At 38.3% G+C, this 25463-nt stretch overlaps 1 protein-coding gene across 12 annotated transcripts in view; it reads left to right on the top strand.

Annotated features, from left to right (window-relative positions):
- mmd (disintegrin and metalloproteinase domain-containing protein mind-meld) overlaps positions 1-25463 on the top strand; it is a 292368-nt gene that overhangs the window by 61208 nt on the left and 205697 nt on the right. For all 12 annotated transcript variants that reach the window (XM_072296762.1, XM_072296759.1, XM_072296764.1 and 9 more), the window contains exon 4: positions 23895-23945. In XM_072296762.1, coding sequence (XP_072152863.1) covers positions 23895-23945 — 51 coding nt within the window. The remainder of the gene's footprint in view (positions 1-23894; positions 23946-25463) is intronic.

The raw sequence follows: 25463 nt of genomic DNA, 5'->3' as shown, positions 1-25463 counted from the left end.
GATTTCTCGAGACGTTCGTTTTCTTAAAGAATAGCCGATACGCGTCATTAGCTTGTGTTTGTCCTGGTTTTTTTTCTTCTTTCTATGCGAAATGTAATTCTGTAAAAATTGAAAGATTAACGTTTAGCTGTTTTCATTTTTACATGAAAATAATCGGTGGCCAAGCCTGGGAGGTTCCTTAGATTTCCAATAAAAGTCTATTCTAAAGTATTTCTGTTTGCGGTAAATGGTTGCGATACATTGTTTTGTATGTATTCTACCGGCGATTTCAACGTTAAGAGATTCCTATTTGTCTTTTATTGGAATGTAACACATTCCGAGGTACGCGATGACATCGCTGGCTTCATATAGAAAATAATGCAGGCATTAGTATGCTGACAAAAACTAAGACTGCTACTAAAAATTACAACTGATCGAAAAATATTTTACTGATAATTGACTGAGTGGGAAAATTTACCTTCTGAGGCATGTGCCATTGCCGTTTTTAGGTATATAATATTTATAATATGTAGCAGAATAATGTATTATATACAACATGTAATGAGTTATATGAAATAATGTGTAATAAATTCCTCTGCCTCTTTTATTCTACTCATACCACGGAGTAATTAATATTTTATTTATAGTAATTAATGTAGAGTACATGGTAACTTATGTATAGTATAATATAATATAGTAAAAAAGTCACGTGCCCATTTATCATTTGTCTGAATTTGTTAATCACGGTAATACATCATGTCGATACGTCACAATTTTATCGCTCCCAAAAGTGATCTAGCGTTAAACTGGATTGCATTTTGCAAAAAGGAACCACTAGCATTGCAATGTTGTTAAGATTGTGCCACTTCTTTTGTCTTGGAGGAAAAACCCGATTATCCATTAATAGTTTCTATTTGACTCGCTAAAAACTGTAAATTTAAGACAAAAATTACCATCTAAATTTCATAGTTTTTCACGATTTCCGCAATTTTATTGGAAAAGATGAAGTTGCACAATTTTAGCATCATTGCAATGCTAGTGGTTCCTTTTTGCAAAATGCAATCCAACTGATGTGCATTATAACTACACAAACGCATAGACGCGCCATCATACAAAGATATCAAGTGCCAAATGGAGTTCCAATGTATTTCTAGTTTGATCTAAGAAGATTATTTATGAGATCGTCTTTAAAGTTTAAAAACTATTGAACGTGGGGAGGGGATGATGGTAATACAACGGTGACGCGACCACAGCTCGCCGGTTGAAATCGTCCCCGAGGCATTTAGATAAAGGAAACTTTTTAAAGGTAGGATTAATTCAAAGACTTTGATAAACAAGGCAGACAGAATGAGTAATAGAAGTTGCGACTGGAACTTTTTAAGGATGGGAAACGGATGTAGGACGAAAAGTTAAAAACCGTGCCGGTGGAACTCTATGACAATCAACTGTGCGAAAAGAAAATTTTAACTCTTACACGACTGAAGTTGGAAACATTAAAGAATACTAATGAGCGGAACAATTCATGCTCAACTTCTGAACACTTTACAGAGTTTTGATGCGTCACAAATGCGACAAAATTTATTTCCGCTCTTATTTTCGAATGCAGTCTCTCCCGCGATCCTGATTATACTTTTCCTTCCACCCAAAACCATTGCCCTCTTTCGACCGTAAACGCGGCGACAAAAGCCCGGGCGAAAATGGAAGCCACTGCGATCCAAAACAAGTCGGCTTCATTGTTTTATATGCTTCCAAAATGGCCCCAGGGGTGCAACAGTGAGATTAATTAGGTGAACTCCCGTGTTTAAATTTTTGCTCGCCTTTTCTGCCGTGATAGCGAAGAGAATTTCTGTATGAGCCATGATTAGCACATGCTTATTTGTGTCTCGCGGGTCATCCTAGCATGCTCTTCCTGCTCTCTTCGCTATCACGGCAGTTATGTGCCGGAGAGCAATGGCTGGCTTCAACCAGAAAATCTTTGAAGTTAGAGAGGATGTGATGTTTCTGAAGCGGATGTTTATATTTTTCAAAGCGCAGATATAACGTATTTACACACTCTTATGAAAATTACTTCCTCGTATATTTTTCTCCTAAAGGTAATCCATGGTTTTTGAGGAACTTGTTTCTTAAATGTAATGAGTGATCCCCAGGGAGATAACTTTGATCCCCTCTTCAAACAGTCTACATTAATATCAATTCAGCGACTGGAATTTAAATTATCAAAGAAACATTGTAGAATCTGAGGACTTCATCAATAGCATCCTCCCTACTATATATTTTTTTTATCTTAATTCGTGCATGTTTACGGCCACCTGATATCATACAAAACCCAATATATAAGTATTTCGTTTTAAAAAAATAATCGTAAAAGTCTTTGGTCGATGTTCCTTTGAAATCCCTACCTATAGATTCACGTGAGTGAAACCTAATTCTGAATAAAAGTACGATCAAAACTATGTATTTTGAAGAAGTATTAGCAGCAAGCACGTATACGTTTTCATACATAAGTATTTACGAGTAGTTTTAAAAAGGTATATTTTTATCGGAGAATTCTTTGGTCAACGTTCCGTTTGAAATCCGTAGCTATAGATTCTTGTGAGTAAAACCTAATAGTGAATAAAATTATTATTAAAACTATGCATTTCAACAATTGAAGAAGTATTAGCAGCGGCAAAATGTTTCTACGGATCCGAGCGTTTCCTTGGAACATCGAAAACCACCTAGTGCGACAAAAAGGGGGAAAAAAAATATATACATTTTAAAATACACTGTTCAAATTGTGCAACGTTGAATACAGTTTGATGTAATAAGAATAAACCCACATACTAATTTTCTTAATAGAAAATTGAAATTAGTGACGAGGAACCTCTACAGCAGTAAGCGAGTGAGAACGAAGTCTGTGGTAGCAACTATTCGTGCTCTCATGTAGCACCAGGCGGTATCTGCTGCAATTGAAGGCGATTTTAGAAGATTGCACTCCCGAGTTGAATCTCATCTGTGATACACATTCCTCGATGAATAAGCGCAAAGTCTACGGCGTGAAGCTGGGACAACTGAACGTTCACTAATTACAATCTAAGCAATCAGCAATCTGGAACGAATCAGTTTTGGAGCTAATCGCTAAATTTTATTTTGCACATCATAGATTGTATGTATTATTTACAGTCCCGAAAAATGGATTCACTTTCAAAAATTTTGATCAGCGAGAAATTATCCTGTTCAATGTTGGTTTCACAACGTTCTTTAGCAATGTATATGTCTAGAAATTTAATTGTCTATTTAAAAACGCTGCATTTCCATTGATCATTGATAGTTACATTATTATATTTATCATGCTTCAATAAAGTTTCAAAAATCGGAATGAAGTGCCTTGTTCAAATATTGAAGTTTCTGGGAGTTGTTTACTTCAGAAAGCCATAAACGTATGAATTTAAGAGGACAAATTTTCGACTTCTCAGTTTATATAATATAATGTTTTAATTATATACAGTGTCTAAATGATGCAATTTCAGTTACCAACCACTGTGTAAATTATGATTTAAAGACATCGCAATGTTTTATTATATACCTATCGATCTACTCTTATTGGTTAAATTGGCACAATTCACTTTTTTGAACCTTCAAAAATCCGCAAAAAAAAAATAAATAAAATAAATATTTGGCATGTTGTAATGTAAGGTAAACTCCTGGTATCCGACCTAAATAGCCTAGTTCCTGATCGTCGTAATTATATAACTAACTAATTATTGTACATCGCCGTTACCGCTATCCGTGGTGTTCCATATGAACCACTAATTGGTTTACAAGCCATAGATTTTTCTCAGTGATAATCAAATAGAACCTCCAAGATCACGGTTCGCACTTTCCAGATACTTTTGGAGCTCTTTTAAAAAATGTAGAGAAAAAATTATTTAGTTTGGACCCGTTTACAGTTTGCTCGCGAATGAATAGTTGATCGGCTCAGGCCTGATTCACTGAGCCCTCCTTTCCCTGACGTTAATCCGTCCTTCATTCGTTAAAAGCACAGCTTTTTTCCATAAAGCCCTTTAAAAAGTTGAGATGAAGCAACGGGTAATGATTTTATGAGCGTTTTACTTACCGTTCGGGGAAGGGCTCAAAACCTCGCGTTTGAATGGAGGCTCAGGCTTCGAGGCCGTGCGAGCGCAGAAGTCCACCGAAGGGATCGATCTGAGTTCAGTTGAAAAAACATTTGCTTTTCAAAAGAGCTTCCCCGGGAGAGAGTAGTTAATCCTCAATTATACTGTTCTAACACGTTCCTCGCTTAGGTCCATGTCATAGTTGTATGGGAATAGATTTACACCATTAATTTCCGCCCCGCGCCTTCCTCTCTATCCAGTGCCGAGGCGTGAGTGCGCGATCATCGATATTTCCCCATTTAAAGCTATGGTAAAGAATCGATACTTAAAGTATCGAGTGGCGAGGAGTGAAGTATCGCTTATAGATATTTCCCCATTTAAAGCTATGGTAAAGAATCGATACTTAAGGTATCCAGTGGCGAGGCGTGAATAATCGCTTATCGATATTTCCCCATTTGAAGCTATGGTAGAGAATCGATTATCAAGCAGATTGCGAACACCCTGCTTATTGATAATTTTTTATAGACCTAAATGGTGCAAATGAATCGATGTATCGCAAAACACGCCACGCCATCGCTCTCTATCCTATTTTAAATCCGTCCTTTTCTCCTTCATTTTTTAGAACTCTATTTATGAGGTTGGGGAAAAGTTTTACGAAATGTTAACAGATTTACATTGTAAGTAATTGATTCTTGGACTCTTCGCTTCAGAATTTTCGCTCGAAGGATGGTTTTCCTTTGACATTTGAAGCGTTTATTTTATGAAGGTGCCAGATTGGATTTTCTTCTTTTTTTTTTTTATTAAGTTTTAGACGGAGGAGGAATTTTAAGGAGTAAGGCATCTAATTCTAAGATCATATCGTGAGATAGCCAATACTCATCATCAAATATTTCGTTATAAAAAAAAATAAAAAAAAAAAAAAACTCATCATCAACGTCACAACTTTGGCTTCATTCTTTTCTCATTTTAAGGCAGCATTCTGACACCTCAATAAAAACAGAATTTTATACAAAATCGTAAGTTTTCGTTGAAGTTTTTGAAAAGAAAGTGTCTATTTTTTCAGCAGTTGTATTAGTTTGGTTTTGTATTCAAGTTGTTTTTTTTTCTTTTTTTTTTCTAAGGAAATGACCGTAAAAAGACCGTCGTTTTTGCTCATTTTTTTCCAATTTTAGACGAAATTCTAACGTCTCAACCTCGTTTATTTTGAAAGGTGCCAACCCTGAAAATTTACAATCCAATTTTAACAATGAAAAAATATGGCGGTAGTCCTGCAACTTTCGCGTCAAAGAAGTCCATCATTGTTAGACTTTCAACATCAAGAACCTTTTCATCGTGTTAACTTTTTCGCCTTCCGTGTTGTTTTTTATGTCTCCTGAAAAATTTTGTTTTTCAAAATCGACACCTTTTCGAAATAAACCTTCCTCACCCTCCTACATTGAACTTGCGCAACAAGGACTTGAAGTAGTAAATGAACCCCTTTATTTAAATCCAAGACGACTTCGATTTGGCTCCAAGCTATAAAAATAACATCAATTTTCAACGCCTCTAGTGAGAATAAATCGATAAATATCACCATTCTGTGACAAAGCACTCAACTTGTCTATCGCGGGTGTTTCTTCGCCGAAAAACCAATCGAGGATTCAATTTGGATCCGGGTTCTGCAGGGAGGACATTCAGCCGGAGACATGGGAAGGCGACAGTGATGGAGATGAAGCAGCCGAACTCGACGAAGGTGGTTTTCCCCTCCAGAGCAAAACCGATTTATTCGTGGTTTGTTTTAGAATGCTTACGCTTTACCGTGAATTATTTAGAGTGGCAAAGCGTTTGAATTCTGGAACGAAACGCGATCTCACCAGCATCGCATTTCATCCGTGGAGCCGTCCTCAACACCACTTCGGACGAGGATGTTCAGCATCAACATCAGCGTGTGCATAGAGTGCATACATTATTTTGAAACCATTTGATTACGTGTTGTGTTGTGTCAACAGTACATATTCTGTCAAAACTTCAATTGAACCATTATTTGAGGGGCTTGGAGGACAAGGCGCATAACACCTCGCATAATGAGACGTTAACTCTCTACAGCATATATAGCGTTAAGAATTTGTAACAACGTCTTTTTGGGGTTCTTAAAAATCAAATTTTGCCCCTATGGCATTATTTTGCAAAAGTTCGTTAGTTTTCCTTTTTTTTTGAAAAATTCATTTCCTCCAATTTAAAATTTTGAAAACAAATTTGGTACTCCATTTTTTTTATGCAAGCTACAAAATAGATTAGTGTCCCCTATACTCAGAGACCCAAGATCAATTCATGCCATAGAGGGTTGATGATTTCAAGTAAAACTAGTCTTAATGCGCATTTTCTGAAAAATTCGCTCCCTACTTCCAATTTTTAAGCATCGAAGAGTCAGTTTGAACTTTCTTTCTGCCATGAGGATCCATGGAATTTTGAAACCTCCAACACGTATTTCTCGCAATAGCAAAACGTGCACTCGGGCGCCATGTTCTTCAAGCGCTTCAATTAAGTTTTAATTTTAATTATTCCAGTGTATGGAAATTTACTTATTAAGTTAGAAGTAATTGTGTAATTTTATAATGTTAAATTTTTTTTTTACAATGTGTCTGTAATGTTACTATACCGTTATCTCTCTCTTACACTTAGAGTCAATGGCTGACGTCCGTTATCGTACTTTCAATTATAAATTTTCAATGAATCTTCACATATTTGATGTCTATCTACTCAGAATTAATGCTGCTACACGCTATGGATCAGTTTCTTGCATTAATTCGCATGTAACAATAATTATTGCTTCTCAAAGGCGCAAACCGTGTGGCAGCGCAACGTGGTGGCGGATCAATCTCGTCCCTAGATTACATCTTAAAATGGACCACTGACAGTCGAATTTAAGCGATCTGATACATGTTTCTTAACCAGAATTTCACGTAGAAAACGATTCACACAACGAAAATTACGGAAACCAACTCCTAACGAAGATATTAACGTTTTTATTTCACATTGATTACGAGGAATTTGAACTGCCCGCTCACAAGAAACTCAAAGCTCTACGTGAGTCAAATCGCCCACTACAACGGTTTCAGCAAGCTTCTCAATCGAGCAATGTTCATTTCCCATCATGTGGTGTTCAAACTATTAGCAATTTGCTATAACTGAGCCAAAGCTTCAAGATTGAGGTTGCCAGATTTATATATCTCAGAGACTGTCATGATAACGTTTAGCGCACGATGTGAATCACGTAGAGCATTGAGTTTTCATGAGCGGGTGGTTTGAATTCACGCATCAAGAATCATTAAATATCTTCGTAAGGAGTTAATTTCGGTAATTTTCGTTCCGTGCGCATCGTGTTTTACGTAAAATTTTGGTTAAGACACATGTATCAGAATGCTGAAATTCGTACCTTATCTAGTGGTCCATTGTGCCAATAAACGTGTAAAAACCAGCGACGGGTGTTTAGAGTCACCTTGTGTGTGATACTCCCGTGCTAAGGAAGAACCCTCTATGAACATTCAAGAGTTGCGAATTTTCCCTCGATAAAATATGTATTTTTAACAACATTTTTGCAGATTTTTCCATGAAAGTTTCAGATAGTTTAGATTAAATAGCGTACAAAATCTTCCGAAATCTTTGGAAAATAATATTCACAATTTTCCCAGGAATTTCGGTTTGTATTGGAGGAAACTTGGCAACATCTGAAGGCTCATACGGCGCTCTTCCTTATGACGGCAGAATACAGAGTTCAAGAATGAAACTTTTAGGCTGCTTAAGAAATCGAAGTCAATAGTTGTACAAGTTCAATACTAGCAAATCTGTAGCATGAAGCGGTAGTCTCGGCGTATAAATTAATTCTATTACAAAGGGTAACATTTTGCTAAGTCATTAATCGCACAGGGTTTTATTGTGCGCGTAGTTCCTTACATAAAATTTTAACAGCGCGCAGTTTAATTTGGTTTAGTGCAGTCATTTGGACCGCCCCCTCTGCTCGGCCCTTTCGCGATGGTTCGCGGTCAATCCACGCAATTCATTCTCGTCTGAGGAATGCTGGAAAGAACCGGGTGTGGCGTGTGCTTTTTTGCCTCAGTTGCAGCTCCCTTCGTAAACCCGCTACTCTAATGGGAGACCCGCACTCGGAAGGAGTGCGTAACGTTTTAACGCCGCACAGTGGATCGAGTCAATTAGTGAGGTGGGACATGAAATTTTTGGACTAAAACTGCAAAATTAATTCGTCATATTATAAATATTAAAGGCTGCTGGTAGAAGACAATTTTACGAGGAAACCAACGGAACCATTTTTAAAGCATCAAAAGTTTGTATGAACGGAGTTATGAGCTTTTAAAGTTTCCAAATGTTGTCCGAGCTCTCCTATTGACTCGATCCACTGTGCCCTGCACCATTTTTAAGTAGTGTATAACGGTGGTTATTTACGCGTAATATTACGGTGTTACTTTCAAAACAGCGAGCTAATACAACGAACCTTAAAAGACCGCAAAAATGCGAAATGGACGCGGAGAAAAGCGTCTAGTTCTTGAGCGAGACGGCTGGCCACATGCTGAAATCTATGAAAACATATTTTTTTGCTTATTTTCCCTGGAAAGAAAATAGATGAGTCTCATAAATTATGATATTATTTGGAGCCATTTTGTTTGAGTGCAGCTCGAATTGAAGGACACATTACGAGGAGCAAGGATGCATCGTAAGGGGAATAGGGATGGGTGGGGGGGGGGCTGATGGGGGGTGATAGGGGAGTAATGGGTGCTGGAGGGGGAGTGTTGCGTTACGGTGGTGAAACTGCGAGATTAAGGCTCCGGTCATCGCGACATCCCGTGTCCTTATGAAACCCTTTTTTTAACCGATTTTCCTTCCTCGTAAAATACTCAGCAGTTAACTTGTTTACGCTAGATGGCAAATGCACACGATCCTCCAGCGTTAATGCGGTTTTTTTTTCTTCGTGTATTTGCTCGTACATTTTAGACACCGGCTACACGTAAATATTGCAGTCGGAGATAAACAACACCAGTGGCGTGGCGTGAAATGTGATATATCGATTGTTATACCATATAAACTTATGGAAAAGGATCGATAAACAGGGTGTTCGCAGCGAACACCTTAATAATCGATTCTTTACCATACGCTTAAATGGCATAACAATCGATATATCGCAATTCACGCCACGCCACTGAACAACACCTTTTGTGGAATAATAATCGATCTTTCAAGTCTGATCTTAGACCAGATTTGAGATATCCATATCATCCAACAAACTGGGATGGAACCATAATTTTAGGGGATAACCTCTAATCCTTTAATGTCCATATTAATTTATAATTTTAGAGAGTGAAGAGGGAGCGAACATTCTGAGGCATTGCAATGAAGATAGTAATTTTTTTTTGGCTCCACTTTTGAAATGCAATCCTGACATTAAATTTTTATTGGATTGTAAAAAGTTTTAAAACCAATCTTAACGATTAGAGATTAGTCCAAGATTTAAAGAGAATGATTTCAGAGGAGCAATAATCGGGACTCGTGATTTATTCTGATGTTTCAGTCACTAAAAATCATCGGATGGCTTTCAGGTCCGTTTGTATCTTGACCGAGAAGTAGTACTTACAGAGCTTCATGTCCGAGATCATGAACGAGCTTCCAAAGTTTATGGTCCTTTTTATTTCCCTCGATTTTATTTTTCCTCTTTATCGTCGGTAGTTCCTTAACCCAATAAGTATACGAATAATTCATAAACTCTTCTTTCCCTATTTGGTGAAGAAACAAGTTTAGTCGTCGGGTTTTTTTTTTCTTTTCTTTTTCTTTCTGTAGTGATACGGATTTAACTTGAATGGATAGACTTAACTTGAATCAACTTAACATTAGACGATGTATAATTTTCACTGTTTCCTTACCTCCAAAACATGAAACAAATTCACTTTAAAACATGCCATTTGTCAGCATATTCTTTATAATCTTTGGTAAATTCACTAGTAGGGCGGATAAGGGGGAAAAGTTCCCAGAATCGTGCATTTCTGGAAGAAAGCATGAAACTTTCAGGATATCATCTTTACCTATAGAAGGTTCAATTTCGCAAGTGAGCCCAAAATTCTGAGGCCATGGGGGCCGGGGGGGGGCAGGGGGCCCTGATTTCGCTATGTTTTGCCGAATTTTCGCGTTGAATCATTGTTAGAACGCCGTTAACAATGTAAAATGTAATCAAAACTTGAGTAAACATCATTAGTAGGTTCTCTCAAACAGTATCCTAAAATGTTATCACCGTCCGATCCCGGAGCACCCCTCAAAATGCCTAAAATTCAAAATGGCGCCCATAATAAGGCCTCCGGAATATCGGTATTTTCACTTGTGCATATCCTGTCATGTGAGGTATCATTTACCATGTAATTTTGGTCGCAGATTTCATATTTGAAGTCAAAACAACCCCCCGGTCAAAATTGGTGCCCCCAATCCAAGATGGCGGCCAAATTTTAAAGGCAGGAGGGTGCATTTTTTAAACTTTTACGCGATAAGGCAAGTGATATGTCATTTCCTATGTAATTTTGGTCGTAGATTTCATTACTGAAGTCAAAACAACCCCCCGGTCAAAATTGGTGCCCCCAATCCAAGATGGCGGCCAAATTACAAAGGCAGGAGGGTGCATTTTTTCAAATTTGTACGAGGTAAGGCAAGTGATATGTCATTTCCTATGTAATTTTGGTCGAAGATTTCATTAATGAAGTTAAACAAGTCCTCCGATCAAAATTGGTGCCCCAAATCCAAGATGGTGGCCAAATTTGAAAGGCAGGAGTGTGAATTTCTATGAGAAAAAAATCACGTGAGATGACAAGTGAAGTATCAATTTATACGCATTTTTAGTCTACAAAACAAATCTAAACGAAATGTAAAAAAAAATCTTTTACACAAAAATGAGACGAGATAATTAAGAGAGTGATCAGTTTGGCCGTCCTCGTTAGTAATGCTGTTAACAGGAGCATATACATAATGAGTTGTTTTATTCATTTCTAAGCCCATATAATATCTCAATAAAGATAACGTTTCACGCAACGCACCTGTCGTACCCTCCCCAGTCAGTGTAGGAGAAAATTTCAATCAACACATGCTGATTCACATTCCCAGTCAGGCTCTTCAGGATCTTCCTCCTACAGTTCTTTAGGTTTTTGCAGTTGGAGTCTTCAGAACTTCTGCATGAGTCTAAGAACGGAAAGATTATTTTCTTGGAAGTACAGCATGGTGTCACTCCCTTTCTTACAATTACACCGGATAATTTTAAGCGGGGATTCCGGGAGCTGGTGGCATGTCACTTAAAATAGGATGAAGCTCCTTGTTTTTATTCATCCATCCCCAAAGACAAGCATCCAGATCACTTCATCCCATCCACAGTTGAGTATAAAAGTAGCTCCTAAATTAATGTTACCTACTTCTACTTCATTGCTGACATAGGCGTAGCTAGGCCATTTTGCTGGGGGGGGCCTGGCCCCCCACCACCGGGGGGTCTGGGGGGTATTCCATACCCCCCAGGTCAGCGGGGGGTCCGGGGGGCCTCCCCCGGTAAATTTTTGAAATTTTAACTCTATTTGAGCGCATCTCGAGGCACTTGTGGCGTTAATCTTCCTTCAATTTCTGCATAAAATTCACCCAGTTTTATGCATTTTAAGGTTAAAATACTTTGAAATTGTTGCATTCAACAGGTTATTCCATTTATTTTCTCACTTTTAACCACTCATTTGTGTGAAAATTGCGAAATAAATGTTTAGTGAATGCCAGAATCATTGTTCTGTATTAGGAAAAGCCCATGCAAAGTAAAATATAATATAATGAGCAAGACGTAACTATGAACGAATGAGCATTTGTCATGTACCAAAAAATAAAGATATGAATTATGAATTAGAAAAAAATCGATTGCATCCAGATTTTTTAGAGCAATTCAACTGAATAATGAACAGAGAAGAAAAAACTAACCGTTCGAGCGCGAGATTTTAAGTAAAAACTATGTGCATTAAGAGTGATAAATTTCAATCAGTGCACCATCCAGAATTTCTGGGGGGGGGGCCAGATGATACTATTTCCAATTGGGGGGGGGGGCAGGCCCCCCCTGGCCCCCCCCTTCCTACGCCACTGATTGCTGATGATGTCGAGGGTAATTTCTCTAATTGAATGAAGAATTTGAAAGCTGGAACTTTTTCCTTCGATATGTGATGACGAAGGTCGTCGAAAGTCACATTTTTTTGGCTACCGTAGAGGAGTAATATTTCGACGGTGAAACAGCAAAAGTGCGTATCTTGATTGCGGGATTTCAAAATATTCGCTCCTATTTCATTTTTTGAAAGGGGACCAAACCGACATCATGGCTTGAAATTTTTACAGAATATTCCTCACATAGAGAGTAAAAACAAGCGAAGTTTTCAAGAAATGACGTTCAATATTTTTTGATGAAGGAACTGAAGTAAGTATGACAAGAAATCTGCAACACCGCAAACCTAAATACGTATTTAAGCAGTTTCACCATCGATTTACTCTTTTCCAGCTCTTCATATCCGTTCATGGTTTTGATTATAGGTTCCAAAAACCTTTCTTTAATTTCTTGCCGGTAAGGATCAGATAAAAGGGTACAGAATAAAGTTGCTGTTTCTATTTTATGGATGTGAGGGGTTGAATCCTAACCCGTTAACGCATGCAAGAACACCGATCATCTCGGATTTTGCGCGTTTAACATCACTTCGAAAACGCAAAGAAATATTTGTGTCTGCTCATCAATTTGATGGAACATAGGTTTGTGCAATGGATTCGTAAGTACCTATGCTTTGATCGCACTCGATGGAGTAGAGACCCACCATCTGAAACCGACTGAAAGTTTTCTATATTATTTTCGGTACTTATTAATTGTTCGTCCTCTAAGTCTAGGGCATCTGAAATTGAGTTCAGAGTAACTGTGCAGTAATCAGTAAGACTCCTCACTATTAGTGGCTCATCACTTTTCACATGTAAGCCATGATGGCAAACATCTTGATTATCTCTTTTCATTTTGGTGTGAAAGATTTTTTTTTACATTTCGTTTAGATTCGTTTTGTTGACTAAAAATGCGTATAAATTGTTACTTCACTTGTCATCTCACGTGATTTTTTTTCTCATAAAAATTCACACTCCTGCCTTTCAAATTTGGCCACCATCTTGGATTTGGGGCACCAATTTTGATCGGAGGACTTGTTTTACTTCATTAATGAAATCTTCGACCAAAATTACATAGGAAATGACATATCACTTGCCTTACCTCGTACAAATCTGAAAAAATGCACCCTCCTGCCTTTGTAATTTGGCTGCCATCTTGGATTGGGGGCACCAATTTTGACCGGGGGGTTGTTTTGACTTCAGTAATGAAATCTACGACCAAAATTACATAGGAAATGACATATCACTTGCCTTATCGCGTAAAAGTTTAAAAAATGCACCCTCCTGCCTTTAAAATTTGGCCGCCATCTTGGATTGGGGGCACCAATTTTGACCGGGGGGTTGTTTTGACTTCAAATATGAAATCTGCGACCAAAATTACATGGTAAATGATACCTCACATGACAGGATATGCACAAGTGAAAATACCGATATTCCGGAGGCCTTATTATGGGCGCCATTTTGAATTTTAGGCATTTTGAGGGGTGCTCCGGGATCGGACGGTGATAACATTTTAGGATACTGTTTGAGAGAACCTACTAATGATGTTTACTCAAGTTTTGATTACATTTTACATTGTTAACGGCGTTCTAACAATGATTCAACGCGAAAATTCGGCAAAACATAGCGAAATCAGGGCCCCCTGCCCCCCCCCCCCCCGGCCCCCATGGCCTCAGAATTTTGGGCTCACTTGCGAAATTGAACCTTCTATAGGTAAAGATGATATCCTGAAAGTTTCATGCTTTCTTCCAGAGATGCACGATTGTTATGCTTATCCGCCCTACTACACAGGAAGTTTAAAGTATTTTATTTCTATGTTACACAAATAAAGAATGAGAGAAAATTTGGCAACGTGGAATCAGCGGCGATTTTTCAAGCTGACAACATTGTGTTTCCTCCACTAAACCCTTCAAAAATATCAATTTTAGGTACAAGAATCGATTCTTTCACATACATTTAAATGGGGAAAAAAACAGTGTTGCTAACTTTCAAGAATCACCAATGCGTGAAATGCAGCTAGGTCGATTCTGAGAGGAGTCAATACAAATATGATCAATAAATAAGGTCGGGCAATTTCTGGGAGAATTAAAATATTGATAACATTTACTTACGAAGAAATATTTTGATTGGATTTGCTAGAGCTACAATTGGCAAAAATATTTGATGCACAGGACTATGTATGTTTACGCGTGTAAGACGCGCTGTTAGAGTCAACAAAGCAGGCTCAGTCAAAGAAAGCTCTCAGTAACGAATAAATAAACTTTCATCGGATTTCAGGACGTACTTGTCTGAAACTTTTGGATTTACTCCATATAACATCTAAATAATATCTGTTTTTGCCTCCTTAGTTCAAAATTTAGTATGGGCTCTGTCTTCAGTCACTGATTGTTTTCGACAACAATGAATAACGCTAGTCAGCAATATTGTTGATTGCAAATTCTCTAAGTCGCGAAGAATGAACGAGTCAAATCCCGCTTTTCATTTCGGCCATAAAACATTTTACTGAAGAGGACCGTAAAAAAGTGATATGAGTGAGTGGCTTTGCGAAAGGGGTCAACTGACGCTGAGGACCGGAGATAGGGGGATCGGTTGACGAGCACCACCAAGAGAATGGCATATGCTAAACACTTATTGTTCAAATCAAAAAAGCCCACGATGTGTTCTTGAAGCTCTTTGCATCCCCCCCTCCCTTCAGATCAGGAAAGAACGCGCTCACCCCTTCTGCAGCGTAAAAAGCTGGGATTTAAAGTTAAATTTTGATGGAGAGAAAGCGCTTATCTTTCAAGGACACCATGATATGCAGGATTTGGTCGTTATATTTAGCGCGGTTTTCAGTGTGAACTTGCTCATGATCTGGATAAGTTCCACGTGAAGAAATGGTGCTGGTTCCAAGCTATTTTGCGGGGAAATCTAAGCCGAGAAATTCCAAAAATTACCATTAGAGTCAAAAAATTTTAACTCTAATGAGTACAGTTCAAAACTGAGGGGGAGAGTGTTCAGTTCATGCAGTTTGCATTGGAAATCTATACCGGTATAGGTATACCGGTTAAACTTAGTTTCTATATTTCTATACTTTTTAAAACTAAAGATTATCAATTCTATTTAGCTATAATTTATATTTTACTTTATCTTGCTTTAACATTTATCTTTTAAAGTTTTTAATTGGTTAAATTTGGAATCCAATTTACACTATTCCAATATTTCACTGCAAACTGCTTGAGCTGAACACTCTCCCCCTCAGTTTTGTACTGTTACTCATTAGAGATTAGATTTTTTGACTTTCATCGTAATTTTTGAAATTTCTCGGCTTTGATTTCCCCGCAAAATGGTGTGAACTCAGCACCATTTCTCCACCTTGTTACATACAGTTTCTGGCCATTTTTTATTGTATTTTCTCGTCTAGATAAGTTATAAACATTCTTCAATTTTTTCCGACGAATTAGGTTACATTTTGGATGAATATTGTGATTATTCCCACGGTGTAAAAAAGGCACGATTTCTATCGGCCGAAACTTTGCGACGTTTCAATGCTCATACGATGTTTTTCCCTCGCACGAGAGTGCTATCTACTCTAGATTTTCACGCTGATCTGTTAACGTATTCGAGTCGATAACTATTCGCACTCTGCAGTAGTTAATCTTGCCTACGTCAAGGATTGAAGGCACTCAAGACGCCGATGTTCGACGATGTGTCTGTCTATGATTTGTGACCCACGTCACCAGCTGAGTCTCATCTGAATTGCATTTTGCAAGAAGGAACTAGAAGCATCGCAATGGAGATGTTGCATGTGTGAGGAATTTGCGATTTGACTGTTGGTTCATTTGTAAAAGTTCGCGAGAAACACGATGGTGCCACTGGTTTTCTCTGAAATCAACTCCCAAGCTCAAAATAAGCTCTCAAGTTGAGGCCAAAATGGAGGGGATATCCCACGCTATCCTGAGAGTCCATGTCTACACCAAGACAAACTCCCTATGCAAAGATAGGGAGCAAATACATTGACAGGGTTGCCACTTTATTTATGGACTCCAAAACTGAAAACACAGCAACCCTGTTAATGTATTTGCTCCCTATCTTTGCATGGAGAGTGTGTCATGATGTAAAGATGGACTCTCAGGATAGCGTCGGACATATCCCCTCCATTTTGGCCTCATCTTGAGAGCTTTTTTTGAGCTTGGGAGTTGATTTCAGAGAAAACCAGTGGCACCATCGTGTTTCTCGCGAACTTTTACGTAAGCATCAACAGTCAAATCGCCAATTCCTCACACGTGCAACATCTCCATTACTGAAATCATGAAAAAATATGAAATTCACACCGTAATTTTTGTTTTAAATTTCCAGTTAGCATGTAAAATAGAAACTGTTAGTGGATAATCAAGTTTTTCTTCAAATTCCTCACACATGCAACATCTCCATTGTATTGCAAAGGATGAAGTTGCACGATCTTAGCAACATGGCGATGCTCCTGGTTCTTTCTGCAAAATGCAACCCAGATGAGACTCAGCCGATGACGCGGGTCGGGATGCACATTGTCGAGTTCTCATCGAATCCGCGACCGCGACGCTGACGGAGGCGGAAGTGCCCAATTTTACGGCCGACTCGGCACTCCCTCGCCGGAACCTCCAAGACGTCGCGTCGCGGCGCATGCATCATTTTCTTTATGTGTGCATCGGACAGGGTGAATACAGCACGCACTTGATGCAGAAAGACTTTTAATATAGTTACGCTCCGGTTCAACTCGTCAAGTGGACTCGCAATTCCTCGCTTGGCTGACAAAAAAGCGTAATTGCACCGTGAGGTGAGCTCGGAAAAGCGTTGAGTTAAATGGACGACAGGGTTCATGGCTGAGTGTAGTTACGCCCTTATGTCAGGAAGGCGTCGAATCGACGGTGAGGCGGGCGGGGCGCAGGGAAGGGGCGTCGCACAGTGGATCCAGTCAATCGGAGAGGTCGGACATGAAATTTTTTACTACAACTGCAAATTTTGATGTTTATTTCGTCACATTTTAAATTTCGAGGGGTGTCTCTAGAAGGAAATTTCACGAGAAAACCAATTGAACCACTTTTAGAACCTCAAAATTTTGTATTAACGGAGTTTCAAGCGTTTAAAGTTTCCAAATTTTGTCCGCCCTCTCTCATCGACTCGATCCAGTGTGCGTCGGGGGGCGAGGGGTTGGGGTGAGAACAGGTAGTCATGGCGAGGAGAGGTTCGGAGGTCGTCGGAGCTCATCTTGGCTCAACTCGACAAGATAAATGATGCAGTCATAAAGCTTCCGTCTTCGTTGCTTCTTTCTTGCAGTAACTACCTATATTTCACAACTACTTTCTCTCTTTCGCCCGGCTTTCGCCCTTGCTTAACCCCCGCCCCCTTCCGCAACCCCTCGAGTCTCACTTTACTTACTTAGCAGCGACGGTGGGGCCTTTCGTCGGCTATTTTCTCAGACGAGCACGGGATCTCGCACATGAGGTCGTCAAGCGAAAACGTTTTAAAATGCTCGATTCGAGCTTCCCAGAGGCCTTCCGCAAAGCGTGGCGTGCTTTGCGATTTATCGATTGATCTGTCATTTAAACATATGGAAAAAGATCGATAAACATCAGTTTCGCAACGAACACCTTAATAATCGAATGTTTACCACATAGCTTCAAATAAGGAAAATCGATCATTCATTCACGCCTCTGCAATAAATTTATGTTAGACTGTCAGAAAAAGCAAGAATCCAAGAATCAAAATACGTCAGTTACCGCTGATGGGTCAAAAATGTCCAAAACACATAATTGTAGAAATAAGATTGTCCTTAATGTTGACGTGGTCAAGGATCTGGAATGCCCATGCAGTAGTGAAACATGACCAAAACCAGAAATGACTTCATTCACGTGTGTAATTTTAATGTCATAATTTACTCGTTCTTAGAAATTTTCCTCTAATGAACTCGTGAGGTCCAAGGCAATGCTTTTATTTTGAAGGCTAAATGCATCGTTGATATTTCTAATAGCGTATCGACAATAGAATGATTATACTAACCAAATGGAAGCCAAACCATGTTAGGCTTGGGACTGTTAGGCTTCTACGGTGAAACTATCAAATCACGTTTCTTGGCTTACGGTATTGCAGACTTCTTGTGATACTCTATTTTTTAAATGCAATAAACTACTCAACATCCATTCCTAAAAAATTCCGTGATTTTTCTTATTCTCTAAGCGAAGAAAAGTGAATATGGACGACAAAACTTATGAGGTTACAATGAGAATAGCCCTAAACTCCTTTTCATAGAGCTAATCGCGCTAGCCGTGGTGAGCTTTTCAAGTTGGCAACTCAACTTTTTCTTCATTCACTTGAATCCTGCATAATTAACCGATTTAAAATGAGCAAGCCTGACCCTATAACTATCGATTCTTTGCGAGAATAGTCACCGTTCACGAATCGGGTGTTCTGAACATTAGAGTTAGACTTGAACTTTAAGGCGGCGTCACATTGCAATGTTTAACTTACTGGTAGGGACTCGCTATTAGCGAGCTAAGTGGATGCAAAAGAGCTGAGAAACTTCGATGAGAGCTCCAACAGCGCGACTCTGCCAAAAAATTCTTAAATGAGAAGTATCAAAACTTTCTCTTTTTAATATTCAGCGCGCTTTTCTTTCATTCCGAATAGGAATCTACAGGTTCTGCTATGTTTTAACTCCCACTTTTTAAATCTTGTCTCGCATCAAATTCACTATTTTTGAAATGTTTGGAGGACCTGATTTATTATTGTCTAAAAGTAATAGTTTGTCGGTAATGGAGTGTTGTACTGAAGATATTTGCGGCGCGCCGTACACTTACTTTGACCTGACGTTTTAAAAATAGCAAAGACGGTGTAACTTTAGGAATTGGAATCTCAGTTTTCGACGTTGCAGACATCCTGCCATACTTTATTTTATAAATGGAATTATACTAATGATCATATATTTTGAAAAATTCCTTAAATTTTTGCTTCTGTGCGTGAAGAAAATTCTGTGAAAATTTCAAGCAATAGCGTTGGTCGATTCTTCTATGGTAAAAATGGGAGCAAAGATTTTCAAACATAATACGCGCTCCTGCAGGTTCATAGTTGAGTTGTGTTATGAGACCTACTACGAAAATATACTCGCAATGCCATCTTTGAAAATATGCAAGAATTGTGGGTATCGAACTTTGCAAGTTAGCTCTCCGGTCACGTGCACGGGAAATAACCCAAAATAATTTTGAAACTTTTGGTTCATCGGACTGTTTTCTGTACAGCTGGCACAATGATTTGACGAAAAATAGAAAGAACTTACGAACCCGAATTGCAAAGCTGGTTTATTTCTTTCCCACCAACGAATTCGGTGGTGTGAGTCTGGACTGATTTTTTTATAGAGATCCGTATCCGTATTCTCTGCTCTTTCATCTTTTTCCACATCTGTATTCATTTATTTTCATTTTCCAATCTTCCTCTTTGATCTGTGAAATTGAACATCTGACAAAGATTGCGGTTCCCTTGACCAGACCCTTTTCGAATGCGACGGATTCATGACACTCTCCCTCTGCAAAAAAGGGGGTGGTAAATGAAGTAACATAAAATGAAAGCCATCAAAACCCTCGATTAAAGTAGCGGTTTGATTGACTTTTGAGAGTAAGGAACATAACTCAAGAATGTTAAAAAATAAATAAAAATAAAAAAATCAATGGCAAATTTTTTCTATCTAATCGTTTTTGTCAAAAATGAAACAAGGCAGTAACCCAGAATTCAGCATTAAGAAAGTACAAAACAAGGAAAACATGCTCAAAAATTGTGCAAATTCCTTTTAATTTGAATTATCTCAGCAGGGTTTTCTCGCCCAAAGTGGCGATAAAATTGCAAGTTTTCCCATCAGAAACTGAGAATTTCTAACTGTGCAAAAATGTACTTCGAGGTGTGCCAATTTAAGGCGTTAACTTGTACTATGATCCGGCAATTTTGTCAATGGCAAAACGTAAATGATCGATTATTATCGATGTTTCCCCCCATTTTAAGCCATAGTAAAGAATCGAGTATTAACGTGTTCGTTGATAACACCCCGTTAATCGATCCTTTTCCGTACGTTTAAATCACATATGAATCGATTAATCTCAAAGCACGCCACGATACTGAATTTTGTGCTCTAAGCATGAATCATTGGAATTTTAAATCGTCCTTCGTTGAAATAGCATTTTCGGAAATCGTGAACTCCCCGTTTGTTTGCCACATTTTTTGACATGTTTGTTGGGAATGCTCGTTGAACACGCTGTTACATTCTGGTATGGGTAACGCAATTTCGAGTTTTCTTTGACGAAATTTATTTTTCCTGTAGACCGTCACATACATATGAGGCTACTAGTTCCAAAGTGCACAATGTCCATAAAAGTGGTTTGTCACAGAAACGCGGAAAACTGTTTTGATTTCGCTGCGACCTACCTTTTTAATACTGCTAATCAAAAAGGATTTTGGCTGTTTTGGCACACAATCAAATTATTTTCCGATTCTCCTCTATTTGCTGATTAAGAATCCACTCCTAACTCGATGTCGACCAAAATGGACAGTGCACACTTTGGAACTAGGAGCAGTGTTTGAAACTCACATGCGCCAACGCGCCAAATGTGCCTAAGAAATCGGCCACGAGGCCTAAAACATGAAGGCTCTGCGCCAACGTGGCCCCTAAAAATTGCCCCTCCCCTCCCCCCAGAAAAAAAAATCTTAATCTTTCTGTTTGATGATTTTTCGAAATTTCTCCCAAGTTATAGCTACTTGTTCTATAACTAAAACATCTTGCGTCTAACTTTTCATTAAATGCGTGATGTATAGGCAAAAAGTCAATTTGTCCCCTAAAAAATCTTCAGTGGTCCCTAAAATTCGAGCTTAATGAGCCACATGGCTCCTGAAACTCAAAGTTGAGTTTCGAACACTGACTATGGGAGCCTCATATAGAAAACTGAAGGTGCGAAATTTCTGAAACATTTGTCCATGGCACGAGTCTATTTACGCGCAAACATCTTATTAAGTGACAACCCGGAATGCAAGAACCGTAGCCGGGGTGGAACACGAGCAAAAACACGAATGTCGGACGAAGTGTTGTGTACAGTGCTCCATATTAATCATAGCCCTCCTCGCGAGGCGGAAAGGGGTTGAGGGACGCTGGTTTTTCTCGTCACCCTTGGTGTCCGCACCTCTTGTCACCTGCTCTCCACTTCTCCGATCCCGCCTCTGAGATCAAAATGAAATTTATCTCAATCTATTCACCATTTCTCAATGCTCAGTGTAACGATGCACCTCTTCAGGCTGGAAGTGTCCAGGAAGTTTAAGTTTCCCGAAGAGAAGTACCCTTCATGATCATAAATGTCAACAAATTTTGGGAAGAAATTCTGTGAATAAAAGCCGCCCCTCGAATTTTTTAACCTGTTCCCTCTCTCCCCCCGTAGTGTAAGAATACACTCTCCTACACGATATTTAACGCCGCACGGTGGATCGAGTCAATAGGAGAGGTCGGACAAAATTTAGAAACTTTAAACGCTTATAACTCTGGTTATATAAAACTTTGAGGCTCTAAGAGTAATTTCATTGATTTTCTCGTGAAATTTTCTTCAGGAAACATCCATGAAAGTTCAAAATGTGACGAAATAAACATCAAAATTTGCAGTTTTAGTTATTAAAAATTTCATGTCCGACTTCTCTGATTGACTCGATCCACTGTGCGCCGGTGACGAAGCGTGACAATCGACCATCGATATTATCCCATTTGAAGGTATGGTAAAGAATTGATCATTATGGTGTTCGTTGCGAACGCCCTGATAATCGATCTTTTTTCATAGGTTCAAATGGTAGATCAATCGATACATCACGAGGCGCGCCACGCCACTGCTTAATGCTCTCCTTGACCCCATCCTTAAGTACAAAAATCATTGATAAAGCTCAGTTTTTCCCTTATTGTTATATGGTTAAAAAAAATGCATGGAGTCAAACAGGTTGAAAGGAGGAAAGAAACGAAAATTGGTCCGAATATTCACATTTTTTTCAAAATTGTAGACATAAGAAAAATGATCATAAAAAATAGTCTGTAACACGTTTATACCCTTCATCTCTCCCTACTAGCGTTTCATATTTTAAACAGAGGGCATTTGTTTGTGTGTGTGGTAAGGAAGTGTGCTACTATTCAATGTCATAAATGTATCAACAATACTTTTGAAAACGATGCAACATAACGACAATTGAAATTGATCAAAGTTTGGGATTTAAAGATTTTTTTGTTTTATTTTATACATATTGATATTTCATAAAATACCCACCTGACTTAAAAGCTTTAGATCATAATGCCAACGCATCTGCATTACAGTTTAGATATACCTAAAAAAATATCAAATACGCAAGGCGTGACACCATTGAGGGCTGGTATTCCAGGAAATTCATGCTCTCGAGTAATAAGGAAACGAAGCAACGAAATAAAAAAAGAAAATAAAACAATTACAGAAGCCAGCATTTAAATGAATTTAAATGATGAAATATTCTTGGAAAACCACTACTAAGATTGCGGTACAAAATATCATATTTCAGTTTATTAAAAGGAAATCCTCGGAAATTGCTTTATAATTTTCGAAGGTTATTTGCTTCAGTCAAATAAGGAGGTAGAAGCTTTGATGCATTCCTCGAAATGGTTTAAATTGATTCTGTTTTGAATACGTAGTATTTCATTTGCGATTTGTCACGTAGAGGCAAGGTAGAATTGCGATTTTTCCTCGGATAATTTGGAACCAAAGTTAAGTAATAGAAAACTGAGAATAATCTGAAATGAAGTTTGCGGAGGAAGGAATAAGAATGATCGGAAAGAATTTAAATATAATCTTTAGTTACTCCTGCTAAGGATTGAAACGAAGTGTAATTTTATTTCTTTATTTCGTATGAATAAACTTTATTTGTTGCATTGAAGCACACAGAAAACATGCTTTTGTGGATAATATTCATCCGAAAATTTATGCCATTGGTTTCAGCCGTGTTTGGGAAATAATATATTTCATTCGATTCAGAACGAAATGTGCAAACTATTTTTTGCCTTTTTACTGATTAGACCAGAAGTAAACGTTTACATGTCCAAGCCAGGGCAAAGTGATCTGAGGCTGCTAAGAACAAATATGGGTCTACACATACATCCCAAAAAAATAATCACACATCAAATTGAATATAGAAGGAGTGTCAACGTAGCCAAAGATTAGGAGGAACGTATTCGCGCCTCATTTTTTAACTTTCCCCGAAGTCGAGCGACACCTCCTTCGCATTACAGAGCGAAGCATTGAGAGTTCACGCCTCGCGCCATCGCGCCTTCAATTTTGCAGCTTATGCAACACGGACATCCGTCGAGGACGAATAGTTGTATCTCTGCGCCGTCATCAACGCGCATCCTTTATTTTATCCTATTTCCGTGTTGTGTTGGTTCAGTTTGTCTTATTTTTATGATGCATCATGGGATACGTGTCCTAACTTACGTTACCTAATTATTATATGTATTTCTTTCTTACCGCACGGTACATTTTGTCCTACTGTATCACATCTTTAAAAACATTTGATGCATTAACTTAGTTGGCTAGTTTATACCATATTGATATTTTAATGTTTACGCATATTTTTCAATTCTTTTTTCAGGAGCTGATTATACTCTCGATGACACTTATTGGAACGAAGAAAGCCCAAAGGGTAAGTCCAAAAGTATTTATTTCAAATTGATGTCGCATGATTATAAGACACGAAAATGCGAGGAAACTGTTGGATACCCTCTTACCGCGAATTCATCGTGGCATCAGACACTTACAACCGCCCGAAAACATTACGACGTATTACAGCTGAAATGATGTAACAACATTGCAACGTTGAAAATTTTTCTCTCGATAAATTGTGTTTTCATCAGAAAATTGTTCGAGGTTTCAAGCTAGAAATTGTATCGACGTTTCTTTCCGATTAAACGTAAAGATCAGCGAACTTTTGGACGGAAATGGGACAGTGAGATTCTTGATAAAAATTGATTTTTTTAAGTCAGTCTTGCAACTTTATAATGGAGTTACGTTATTCTTCATCTGTAGAACGACAATTATCGGGTTTTATTCGGTTCGTGTTTGTAGATGTTGACTTTTCTGGAAGTCTCCTCGCTAAATTGTACAGGTATATTTCTCTCGCGACGTTAATGTCATCTGAAAAAATGATGGATTGTTCTCTTATCGATGTAGCTTGTTTTTCATTTGAAATGTGCTCAACAAATTATTTTAATGTCTGCTCATAGCTCGAAAATGGACGCTTTCTCAAAAACACCCGTGATCAGTAATCGATGATTCAAGTCAAAATGTACGGTATCTCCGTCAGAATCGTTCGAAATCTACAATGAAGTCTTTTTTTATTTCTTTCAAGAAAACTACCAGTTTTATCTCCGTAATTTTTCCATGATATTTTTGTAAGAGGAGGAAAATTATAAGAATAATATCCGGTGGTTAGTTTTTTGTACATTTTGGTTTGTTTCTAGAAAATAATAAAATATTAGCAGGCATTTTCAACGTTGCAATTAGATATTTACGTATCATTTTTTAGCCTAAATTATTGATGTGTTACGCCTCGTCGATTTAATTGATCATTTCGCGGGATGCCCTGTTTTATTATCGTTTCCCTGAACAAAAGAACGTGTAAAATAATGATGTTCAGAATATTATGCCAAAATAATTGAGGTGTTCGGTGCAAAAAGGTCATTTCTTGGTTGCGGTGTTTCAGTATCTCCACTAGCTACCTACTTTATGTTTTGGAGGAAACTATTGAGCGAATTTTCTGAAATGTTTAGTCATGAAAATTGTGCAATAATAAAGAAAATTCAGTATAAGGTTTGCCGAATTCCAAATGTTTTTTTAATCATAGTGGATGAAGCGTTAACGGAGATCCTGAGGCAGTGGCAATGCTACCAAAAAATGTCCTTTCTGCATCCAGCGTTTCAATTTTGTATTAGTCTCCCACGATATTGATCAGAATATATTGTGCACGAAAAGTTGGCATAATATTCATTCTATGCTTTATTATAGAGAGCCTTATACTTGAAAGTGTTGGCAGTGTTGCAACAATCTCACCTAAATTCACCATTTTAATCGACTGAAGATGTCAAGCAGGGAGAGGGACTGAGTGGGATTATCATCAGAGCAGAAAGCACTTACACGACATGAACGACGGGTGTCAATGACA

Source organism: Bemisia tabaci, chromosome 2 (genome assembly GCF_918797505.1).
Source record: "Bemisia tabaci chromosome 2, PGI_BMITA_v3".
NCBI lineage: Eukaryota > Metazoa > Arthropoda > Insecta > Hemiptera > Aleyrodidae > Bemisia > Bemisia tabaci.
Note: the sequence above shows the minus strand (reverse complement) of the source record. Positions and strands in the feature narration are given on the sequence as shown.